This window comes from Misgurnus anguillicaudatus, chromosome 8 (genome assembly GCF_027580225.2).
Source record: "Misgurnus anguillicaudatus chromosome 8, ASM2758022v2, whole genome shotgun sequence".
Classification (NCBI taxonomy): domain Eukaryota; kingdom Metazoa; phylum Chordata; class Actinopteri; order Cypriniformes; family Cobitidae; genus Misgurnus; species Misgurnus anguillicaudatus.
This window is the reverse complement of record NC_073344.2, coordinates 20,411,931-20,424,036: the sequence shown is the minus strand read 5'-3', so window position 1 is coordinate 20,424,036 and position 12,106 is coordinate 20,411,931. Positions and strand designations below refer to the sequence as shown.

General features: G+C 37.9%; 2 protein-coding genes across 4 annotated transcripts in view; one reads left to right on the top strand and one right to left on the bottom strand.

The window, feature by feature from the left end:
* Window positions 1–300: 300 nt before the first annotated feature.
* On the bottom strand, window positions 301–3,641 carry LOC129450171 (potassium voltage-gated channel subfamily A member 10). Its single transcript, XM_055212701.2, has one exon. The coding sequence runs from the start codon at window positions 3,639–3,641 to the stop codon at window positions 1,971–1,973; it is 1,671 nt and encodes a 556-aa protein (XP_055068676.1). The 3' UTR covers window positions 301–1,970.
* Window positions 3,642–3,732: 91 nt separating this feature from the next.
* The window catches only part of ngfb (nerve growth factor b (beta polypeptide)), a 117,103-nt gene continuing 108,729 nt past the window's right edge, over window positions 3,733–12,106 (top strand). The window contains exons 1-4 of one of the 3 annotated variants that reach the window (XM_055212704.2): window positions 3,733–3,872; window positions 5,430–5,563; window positions 7,549–7,684; window positions 9,245–9,355. The gene's annotated coding sequence lies outside the window, so the exon portion shown is untranslated. Of the gene's footprint in view, window positions 3,873–5,291; window positions 5,564–7,548; window positions 7,685–9,244; window positions 9,356–12,106 lie in introns of those variants that run through there. The other 2 variants (XM_055212706.2, XM_055212705.2) reach the window with 2 other exon arrangements.

Below are 12,106 nucleotides of genomic sequence, written 5' to 3'. Positions count from 1 at the left end.
AAAAAATGCAATGTTACCTGCTGGCATAATTGATCATTCAAGCTTATTGGAAAACTCCAGCTTCCCTGAAAAGTGCTGTATTGCTTTGCTTTAGTCAGTGCTGAAATGCTACAATCAATTTACAATTTGCTTTGAAAACAAATATTTCTTTTTTTATAACTTTGCATTTTACAACAACAAAAATCATTCATATGTGCCATATACTGTATTTTATGCAAATAAAGCAGGGAATAATCTCTCAACATAAATGTCACAATGGAAATATAACATTTAGACATGGAGAAATCACAAAAAAATTACATAATTTTAAAACAGATCTTATTCTTTCTCCAAAAAGAGAAGTTGTCCTGTTATGGAAGGTATTCTATATATAAACCCATTTTTCTATCACAATCATTTACAGATACTTAAAAAAAGTATTTTACCCAGTCAATCCAAATTTTACTGTAGTTTTACTGTTTTTAGGAAAAAAATAATTTAGTTTCATTCTTTATAATTAAACCTGACTCTTGCTATGAACATAGCCATAGAAACTGGCATGGCATTAAAAAGAAATGAAAGCAAGTATGGACATAGACAGATGTGAGCTCATATGCGTGCCTGCAAAAAGAAAATCTTGTAGTTATATTATTTTAAATATTGCTGCTATTGCTTGATTTATCCTAGTTTTTTATTATGTTGTTTAAGCTCACAGAAAATTTGATGATACAGTCCAATAGTTGACCGTTAATGGTTTCATTATACATGCATTGTGCAACCATGCTTTCTGCTTAAATGGCTTGTCAAGTCATCACTTAATTGATACAATCTCCCAAATAAAACTTATTGCCTCCATCAATAAAAACAACAACAACATAAATTCTGTGCTCAATTTGAATCTAAACTAAAACGAATTCGTGCATAACTTCAAAACGTTTTGTGCGTTTTCCAGCCACACCTATCTATGTGCATAGGCCAGTAGTGCCTTTTAGTTATTAACATACATGTAAGTGCTGTGTGTATTCTGCTGGATGCAATTTATAACTTTAGTCTATCATAATCTCTAACATGAGTGCTTTCGTATACAAGTATTTGATATGTCTGTACATCGGTCAAATGAGAGAAGTATACGAAGTTGCATAAGAAAATGAAGTTGCCAAGCTACCTTAAAACAAATCTACTTTGGTTGCAAAGAAAATTTATATCTAGCAAAATATAGTGTAAGCTTTCTCTATGTGTTGATAAATGTCGCTTTCACTATGCGTCATGTTGTTCAGAACAGAAACAGCAGTGAACAAACGTGAAACATCAAGGGGACGCTGCAAAGCACTGTGGGTCATCCATACTTGCATGCTTAAGACGATGTAGTTAAAATCCAAACAGGCCTGATAATGTGTGATAACTAAAGCTGTTAGACGAGTCGCTCTGTGACATTGACAGTTTGGCATAAGCTTTTCTCTCACAAGCTGCAAAGACAAAAGGTGATGTCAGTGCAAAACTCTACAGGAACGGCAACATCAGCAAAAGATGGTGCTGGGTGGACGCTTGGAGTGCAGAATCGTGATTCCTCGGCATTAATGTGAGGGACTTGGCAACACAGGCACTTAATCGCAATAAATTAAATGCTTGTTTTGACCTCAGTCAAATGCAGCCGTTTGCCTCACAAATGATAAGCAGCTTTTCATTTAAGTATATTTCAGTCTGTATTACTGCCAGGCCTTAAAGGGATACTCGCACATTTTTTGACTCCGTGTAGTCAGTTCTGAGGTGTTACTAAGATGTTTTTAGCAGCCTTTGGCTAAAACAGCTTTCAGTTTGAGGTTGTACCGTGAAACGGCACTTTCTGCATAGATACCGTTGGTGTATGTATAGCATCAAGTTTGTATATTTAAAATCAATCTTTTTTTAAATCGTCAAACCATAAACTGCAAGTCTCTAAGTGCATCGTTGTACAGTCTCATTATTGCTAGTCATGCTAAGTATAACAATCCTTAAGGAATGCCATTTTTCCCTGTCTGCCAATTCCCATTGCTCTTGTCCAGTGAATAACTGCTTTCAAATTTTTCCTCAGATCCACTTTTCTGGTTCGCCGCGGCTTCAGCAGCGGCATCCATCACTTGTTTCTCCGCCTGCTCCGTTTCCCGATGGTAGAAGTAATTGAAGTTGGAGACGATGACGGGAACAGGAAGTGCAATGGTCAGCACTCCGGCGATGGCACAGAGGATCCCGACCATCTTACCCCCTAACGTGATAGGGCACATGTCGCCGTAGCCGACTGTCGTCATGGTAACCACAGCCCACCAGAATCCCTCTGGAATGCTCACAAACTGCGTATCGGGTTCGTCAACCTCAGCAAAGTAAATGGCACTGGAGAAGAGGATGACGCCAATAAAGAGGAAAAAAATAAGCAAACCCAGCTCCCTCATGCTGGCCTTTAGGGTTTGGCCGAGAATCTGGAGGCCCTTGGAATGTCGGGAAAGCTTAAAGATCCTGAAAACCCTCACTAAACGAATGACGCGTAGAGTGGCCAGAGACATGTTCTGGTTGGCGCTGGGATCTTGATGGTTGGCCATCAGTTCTGTTATGACGGTAATGAAGTAGGGCATGATAGACACAATGTCAATTACATTCATGATGTTACCGAAAAACTCACTTTTGCTGGGACACACCACAAAGCGCACTCCAAGCTCAAAGCAGAACCAGATGATACAGATAGTCTCTACCAAAAAGAAGGGGTCACTAAAGGCAGAGATGTGGGCCTTTGGAGAAGTTGTAGGGGAGAGGAGCGTACCGTTGGCGTCACGGGTTAGGTTGACGATCGCAGGTAGGTATTCCCGTTCGTCTCGAAATTCCGGGAGTGTCTCCAGGCAGAAGATACAAATGGATATAGTGATGACAAAAACAGACACTAGAGCCACTGATCTGGCAGCACTGGAGCTCTCTGGGTACTCGAAGAGGAGCCAGAATTGACGATGAAGCTCACTGGTCGGTAGTTGAGGTTCGGGGTCTTTGATGAAACCTTCATCTTGCCTGAACTGTTCCATAACTTCGTGTCCCAGTCGATAAAACACTATCTCATCTGCAAAAACATCCAATGGCACGTTCGCCGGCCTTCGGATCTTACCTCCGGACTGATAGAAATACAGTATTCCATCGAAGCTGGGACGGTTACGATCGAAGAAATATTCATTTCTCATGGGGTCGAAATAATGAATTCGTAACATGGGGTCCCCGAGCAGCGTATCCGGAAACTGATTTAGAGTTTTCATTGTAGTCTCGTACATCATTCCCGAGACGTTAATGACCACTTTTTGTTCGCCCTCCTCAAATTTCTCCTTTTCCGCGAAATAATCATCACAACAATCCTTGGCTACCTTTCCCAAGAGAACCTCGTTTGGACTTCCCTCGCTTCCCATTAAAACCTTCCAGTTGGAAATCAGACTGTTGCAGCTTGACGTTCCTTTCTTGCTGAGCATTGGCGGAGACTTTGGCGTGTGCCTCGAATGTCTTCCTCTTTGGGGTGAGTGTGTAGGGGAATGTATCCCCGGGTTGGGTTCCGGGGTATCCGAGGTGGGTGAAGTCGGATAGCCCGAATCGCTCGGGTCTCCCAAGTTGATTCCAATGTCGTCCAGGTTTTCAAAGTTGACAAGTGGAACCTCCATGGCCTCCCTCCCCTCCCTCGGGCTGAGTTCAAGCTTCTAACCCAGGATGAAATGCCTGACGGGCGGCCAAAAGCACAGGCCTGCCTGCCAGCCCACCGTGCACTATAGAGTGCGAAGAAAGATGCTGGCTTACCCTGGTTTGTTCGGCAGCAGAACGCTGAGTCCCAAGATGCTGTCACCTGATCTGAAGATAAAGACAAAGAGAACAAAACAGTTGTTACTGCATGGAAGGTAAGGTTGCACCTTAGTCAGGCAAGGCAACAATTAAAGTAATATAAACTGGACGACAAGACAGTAAACAAGCAAACAAATAGAGACATTTTATAGTTAGGTCTAAACAATACTTCACTCAAAAATTTAAATTCTGTTTGATTTATTTATTTTAATGTTTAGAAATTATCATAAAATAGCTGTTTAACTAAAGTTTTTAGTGTAGGCCAATGATGATTTAAATGCATCAAAAGTATACATTTTATATTTAAAGTCTTGTGAGGTCATACAATGTCATATGGATACATTTGAACAATCGTGGAGCTTAAACTTGTGTTTTTTTCTCTTTGTAAATTTGTCATTTTATGTTCCAAGTAGAGGTACAGCGTACAGGTGCATGCAACAAATCGAAATCTTAATTTATCTCATAGCCACAACTGCAGTCCGTTGAGAGATAAGAGTCAATTAAAGAATGCATATTACAGCTTAAGGGTGTTTGTTAGTATTAACAAATTTGCCCTATAGTTTCTCCTTGAAAACTTGTATGTGCCTAAGCAAACATTAATAATGCATCGAAACTAAACAAATATTCTTGTCCTTTGTGTTTGCTGCCAAGTGTGCTCGTGAGGTGATAGCTGTACTTTATCATCATCTCTCTCTGGTGGATATCTCGCACACACACACTTTAATCCACATCTACTGTAGTGCAGAGTAGTACAAGAGTTTGAAACGGCAGTAAAGATGTTCGCGCACTGCTGCGTAGCATATGGATTTAATAGTATCATTTCTCAACAAAGGAAGTCTTTGACAGCTTCGGATGAAAATGCAAGCAGACAAAAATTTTTGGTTACAAACACACATGCTGTGGTTATTTAGTCCAAACTTTGAATAGGAGTTTTGGAAGAAAGTTAGAAAATATTCCCAGACAGGTTTTAGATTAATCCAGGACTAGGCCTTCATTATATTAGTACATTTAAGTTGTTTTTACAAACATACCTTACAAAAAATATATTTAGGGGTGCAAACTCATCAGGGGTGAAAAAGGTAACAATATACAGCGGGGAAAATAAGTATTTGACACATCAGCATTTTTATCAGTAAGTGGATTTCTAAGTGGGTTATTGACACACAATTTCCACCAGATGTAGTCATCAAGCCAAATATTGAATTCATACAAAGAAATCAGAACATTTAAGTATACAAGTTGAGTCATAATTAATAAAGTGAAATTTTTGTAAGTGTATTACATTTTTGTTTTCATAAACTAACTTGTTTTTGGTTGTAATTGAAGCATGTTGCAGATTTAACCCTGTATAGCTCAGTGATGGAGCATTACCTGTGCAGAAGGTTGTGGGTTTGATCCCAGAGAACACACATACGGATATTACTTTGTAAGTCACTTTGGATAAAAGTAATGTAAATGTAACCCGTAACATCATTTAATCCACACTCAGCATGCCAAAGCCCTAAAGCAATCTTCTTCTCAGGCTTCTCTCTGGGTCTACCCCCAGCTAAAGTCAAAGGTGCGGGGTCAAAGGTCGAGTTCAGACCTCTTATCTACAGCCTTCTATTTTCCAGAGAGTTTAATGCAGACAGGTAACCATAACCTGAACAGAGGACTTAAACAGCAGCCCACTTGACACCACAGAACCCACAGCCGCCAAAGAGAAAAGCCTTTGGCTCAATGACAACTTGCACGGCTACACTGGAAGGTAACGCACACCTCTCACCTTCGCTCTGTGTTATATTCCATTGACCCTATTAATATACAGCAGGGCCTATCTTTTCCATTGTCAGAGGAGTATTGCTTGATGGGTGGGTTACACGAGCGCTCTGTTTCATGCCGCCACATTTTTTCAGAGCTTTGGCCAAAATGCACCATGTTTATACCGTGCTACACTGCAAAATTGACCTCCTTACTTAGTATTTTTGGCTTGTTTTTAAGTACAAATATCAAAAAATTATTGATCAAGATGTATTTTCTTGATGAGCAAAATCACCTAAGAAAATAAATCTAGTTTTTAGACAAAAATATCAGATTTGTGCTTAAAACAAGCAAAAAAATCTGACAATGGGGTAAGAAAAAAATCATTGGCAGATTTTTTATCAAGCACAAATTAATTTAAATTAGATTTTTTTGTCTAAAAACTACTTATTTCCTCAAGTTATTTTGCTCATCAAGAAAAGCATCTTGATTTAAGAATTTTTAGATATTTGTACTAAAAACAAGACAAAAATACAAAGTAAGGATACATGCATGTGTCTAGTGCTAGTATTTGGTGTATTTTTGAAACAAAACAGACTATATAATTTCAAAAATGCCAAAGAAATTGTCAATAATAATAACAAAAAAATTTATTGAAATTGAAAATGAAAATAAGCAGAGTAGTAGGGATTTAAATATTTACAATATTAAACGCAACTTGATCATTTGGCAAAATTACCTAAAAAATAATGACCAAAAAAATAAGTCTAGTTTTTAGACAAAATGTATCAAATTTAAATGAATTTGTGCATAAAACAATTTAAAAAATCTGCCAATGGGGTATGCTAATTTTTCTCGAATTTTTCTTGAATTAATTGTTTAAGATTGTTTTGCTTAAACTCATTGGCAGATTTTTTTGCTTGTTTAATCCACAAATTCACTTAAATTTTATATTTTTTGTCTTAAAACTAGACTTATTTTCTTAGGTTATTTTCCTCATCAAGAAAATGCATCTCGACTTGAGAATTTTTAGATATTTGTGAAAAAATACTAACTAAAAAGTAGTTTTTTTGCAGTTTAAAATAACGTTTGCCTACTTGTTTCAGCGTTTGCCATTTTGTCTTTTTTAAAAATATTTTTGTTAACTGCCTCTCATTACCTATACTTAACTCAACAGATAATGTTGTATTTTACAGATTTTTAAATGCTTCTTGTTAATGTTATCACATGCATGATGCTTTTCAATTATTTATTTATGGCACTTCATGTTTATTTATTTCCTACATTATTCAACTGTTACTGCAATGACCCTCTAGGTGCACAGAAAGATAATCTCTTGGTGCAATAAAGTATTGGACTTGCATGATAATGTTGACACTGTCAGAAAAAAATGGTCAAGAAATGGTCGCTAGCTGTCAATGGGGCGGTACCCCTTTAAAAAAGTAAACTTTTGTACTTACAGAGGCCATATAGTACCCCAATAGTGGATCACTTTAAAAAAAAATGCACCATGAAGTTAAAACAACTTGGTTTTGCAAGTCAATTCAACCTACTATTTGAAGTTTTGAATTGAGTTGACATAACTTATAAAAAAGTTGAAATTTCCTAAGCTAAAAACATTTTTGTTACTTTTTTATAGTGTAGTGATATCAAAGGTTAATATTTATCTTTAAAAGGTACATATTAGTACCTCAAAGGTACACATAATTGGACCTCAGTGACAGCTTGGGACCATTTTTGAAATTTTTTCAGACAATATTTTTGCACAAAGGCCATCAACATTTCAGTCAGTTTCAATGTTCAGTTCCATATTTCGGAATAGCTGACAGTGCAGTTATATATTTAATGCACATCCAGTATATATATAGAGCCATCTTTATCATCTGCAAAGCAGCAGATTACAATTTTACGTAACTTCCACATTTTTGGCTGTGTTGTGAGGGCAGCTTGAACAAAGGTTAGAAGTGACTAGCTTCTGTGCCTATCCTGCAGGGCTAAATCTGGGAATTTTGCTGAAGAAGTGAAAATGCACCACGGACAGAGATGACATCTGTATCCTTCAGCTGTGTGTGTGCGTGCGGCGCGTGTCTAGAAGATCGATCACCAGCGTGTGTGAAAGTTTCCCTGGGTGCGTCACGGTTAGAAACCCATCGTGTTACATTAAACACCTCCGGGGCTAGTCACCGACCTTACCGAACATGTAAAGGGACATTTTATAGGACGTAAATGTATGTAATGAAGTGCACATAAGGTAAAGCAATGCATGATAGTTTAAAATCCGCACCATCACAAGCTTCCTCCATCACTGGACTCAAATCACAAAAATATTGACAATATTTGCACTGTAAAAAATGTCTGTAGAAATTACAGTATTAATGGGGATTACTGGCAACTAGCTGCCAGTAACTTACTGTAGATTTTACATTTATGTTATTTACTGGCAACATTTTGTTCAAAGTTAAATGAACATGAAACATTTTCAGACTTTATCTTCTACAGTAAGTTACTGGCAACCAGCTGCAAAATTACAGCAAATTTTTTACAGTGATGATCTTATTTCTGTACTTGTCATTATTGGAAAACCTTAAACATTGACCAATATGACCTGGCAGCACAAAGATCTAATGTTGTCAAAAATGTACTTTTTAAAAGTTTTCTCTCTTAAATAAAAAAGTTTTTTAGGATATAGAGGTTATAGATAATCGCAAAAGGATAGTAAAAGATTTTTTAGCACATGCATTTACTGTAAAACTGCTTTTGATACAATGCAAAATTGTGAAAAGTGCTATACTGTATATGTAGGGTTAACATTCAATTAAATTAAATTAAAACATTAATATCAGAAATAATAAAAATATTGAAGTGGCTTTCCAGACAGGGATTAACTTAAGCCAGGACTAGACTTTAGTTTAATTAGGAAATATAACTAGTTTTAACAAACATGCCTTACTAACAACTTGTGTGTATTTGAGGCAAAACAAAGGGCAATGATGTATTTTAAGACATGTCAGTGCAAGATGTTTTTAGTTTGAACAGCTCTTACATTTTTACGACTAGTCTAATCCCTGTCTGGGAAACCGCCCCATTTGGGATAAAAAAACAGGGTTTCATTTCACACACCGTCTTCATGTCTTTGTGCATCAAATTTAACAACAAACATTTTAAAATCTTTTAACCTTCAAAATAAGAAACAAATATAATATAAAACAAGAACTTTTATGTATTTAAGTCATTATATGACACACAACACCTTGTTTTATCTTCTCAAACTTATGTGAGCACTAAATCCACATTCAGTGAATTAATTTAATCCAAGTGAACCACAATTACATTGCTCAAAAGACATCACACTCTCTTGCATATCTATAAACACGCATAGCCAAGAACAAACTTAAAGAAATACCCACCGTGATGAAATTCAGGGGCCGGATGATCCGCTGTCTTCCCTCTCTTGTGTTCTCTCAGTCTGTTACAACCAGATTTCTGCACACCCTTGTGCTCTGTCTAAACCTCTCTTTCAGTAATCTTATGCCTCCTGAGTAACTTGAGACCCGCGGCTGCCATCAGGGAGACGCACATGCACGATAGTACACGCACACCTTACCTTTTGCAACTGGCTCGGTTTTAAACTTTACACCAGGTTCTGCTGTCCGTGCGTATGTCGCTCACTTTCTGTCTGTCTCCTCAGGTGTTGGGGTATCGGAGATGAACCCCACAGTACTGGAGCCGGCGGGAGCTCTGAGGCTCTGCGAGGAGAGCTGTGCTGAGTAAAGGACGCTGGGAACGGAGCTCCTGCAGAGTAAGCAAACATCTCCAGAGCGCGAGCACACACACACATGCACGCTCCCAGACTCGCAATTACTCAAACTCGAACACTTACAAAACATGTCCCATGTGAAAAACATACACATTTGTACATACACCAAGGCTATATGTTTAAAATAGCATACTATTGTGATACTATTATTATTTATAGTAGGCTATGTATAGTATGTATCTATATGCTCAGAGAAACCTGGAAGACTTTGCTAGATTTGCTAAAATCATCATTATTTGAATAGACTGCTGAAAGGTGCACTTTGTAATTTTTTGTTTATGCTGGACAATATTAAAGTCATCTGGGGACTTCCACCGGCGTTTAGTGGCATTGGTTCAGCATGATTCAAAAGCATTACTTTTTGGATGATGATGCTGTAAAATAAATGTGCTTTGCTATTTGTAGCTGGTCTGTTAAGTTTAATAACAAGGTAGTTACTAAGATAAACTGAGTAGGATTCACGTGATCTCAATATGGCAGACCCCATGAGCTGACCCGCTCTATGTAAAATCAATTAGCTTTAGTTAGGCCGCTGTTGTGGCTGACGTTTTTATTTAATTTGTATAGCTCAGTGCGTGGTAGAGCAATACGTTTGTTAGCGCAAAAGTTGGTGGGATCGAACCTAGGAAACACACATACTAATAAAAGATATGTGTACCTTGTAATGCACTGTAAGTTGCTTTGGATAAAAACGTCTGCCAAATGCATAAATGTGAATGTAAATGTTAATTTGATTGTACGTGATTTTAAGGTACACTTTTCATGTTTTTAGGGGTGGTTTCCCGGACAGGGTTTAGATTAATCCAGCACTAGGCCTTAGTCTTATTAGGGCATTTAAATAGTTTTTACAAACAAACCTCACTAAAAACAATACAGGTGTGCATTTTGAGACAAAACAATGGCACTGATATACACTCACCTAAAGGATTATTAGGAACACCATACTAATACTGTGTTTGACCCCCTTTTGCCTTAAGAACTGCCTTAATTCTACATGGCATTGATTCAACAAGGTGCTGAAAGCATTCTTTAGAAATGTTGGCCCATATTGATAGGATAGCATCTTGCAGATTTGTGGGATGCACATACAGGGCACAAAGCTCCCGTTCCACCACATCCCAAAGATGCTCTATTGGCTTGAGATCTGGTGACTGTGGGGGCCATTTTAGTAAAGTGAACTCATTGTCATGTTCAAGAAACCAATTTGAAATGATTCGAGCTTTGTGACATGGTGCTTTATCCTGCTGGAAGTAGGCATCAGACGATGGGTACATGGTGGTCATAAAGGGATGGACATGGTCAGAAACAATGCTCAGGTAGGCCGTGGCATTTAAACGATGCACAATTGGCACTAAGGGGCCTAAAGTGTGCCAAGAAAACACCCCTAAAACCATTACACCACCATTACCAGCCTGCACAGTGTTAAAAAGGCATGTTGGATCCATGTTCCCATTCTGTTTACGCCAAATTCTGACTCTACCATCTGAATGTCTTAACAGAAATCGAGACTCATCAGACCAGGCAACATTTTTCCAGTCTTCAACTGTCCAATTTTGGTGAGGTCGTGCAAATTGTATCCTCTTTTTCCTATTTGTAGTGGAGATGAGTGTTACCCAGTGGGTTCTTCTGCTGTTGTAGCCCATCCGCCTCAAGGTTGTGCGTGTTGTGGCTTCACAAATGCTTTGCTGCATACCTCGGTTGTAACGAGTGGTTATTTCAGTCAAAGTTGCTCTTCTATCTGCTTGAATCAGTCGGCCCATTCTCCTCTGACCTCTAGCATCAACAAGGCATTTTCACCCACAGGACTGCCGCATACTGGATGCTTTTTACTTTTCACACCATTCTTTGTAAAACCTAGAAATGGTTGTGAGTGAAAATCCCTGTAACTGAGCAGATTGTGAAATACTCAGACTGGCCCGTCTGGCACCAACAGCCACGCTCAAAATGGCTTAAATCACCTTTCTTTCCCATTCTGACATTCAGTTTGGAGTTCATGAGATTGTCTTGACCAGGACCACACACCTAAATGCATTAAAGCAACTACCATGTGATTGGTTGATTAGATAATTGCATTAATGCGAAATTGAACAGGTGTTCCTAATAATCCTTTAGATGAGTGTAGTTCCTAGCCATATCTGCCTAGAAAATCTCAACTTTTAATTTTCTGTCGTTCTTAGACCACGATGTAACTACAGAAGAGTTAAGTTTTAAATAGGAAAATAATTGAAACTCTTTGTTTATTTTTTTGCGCAATGCTAATGGTCTAATCAAATTCAATGGATTATGCTAAACTAGGATTATGCTAAAAGTGGTAGCGCCAGACCTGGAGAGAAGCAGAATGGATTCCAAAATGGTAAAAATCAAATGTTTAACTTTAGGGGAGCTGTGGAGTGTCCCTTTAAGCTGGTTAGTGTAGGAATTTATTCAGTTAAAGTGTTTTCATTGTAGTACATGTGCATGTTTTCATAATGGATTCAAAAAATGTATTGGACTCAATTGTGTTTTATGTGCATTTTTGCGCATCGTGGCATTTCCATCCAGTGTTTTTTATGCAATACTCCAAAATACTTATAACAATAAGTGGATGGAAGCATAGCTAATGACAACAGAGTTGCAGTTTGAATGGTCTGCACATCTAGGATTTCAAAGAATCAATCGCATATCAACACAGAAATTTGTATTTGTACCTGTGCTAATGTCAACATTTTAACTTATAATAACAAGTTTAAATTG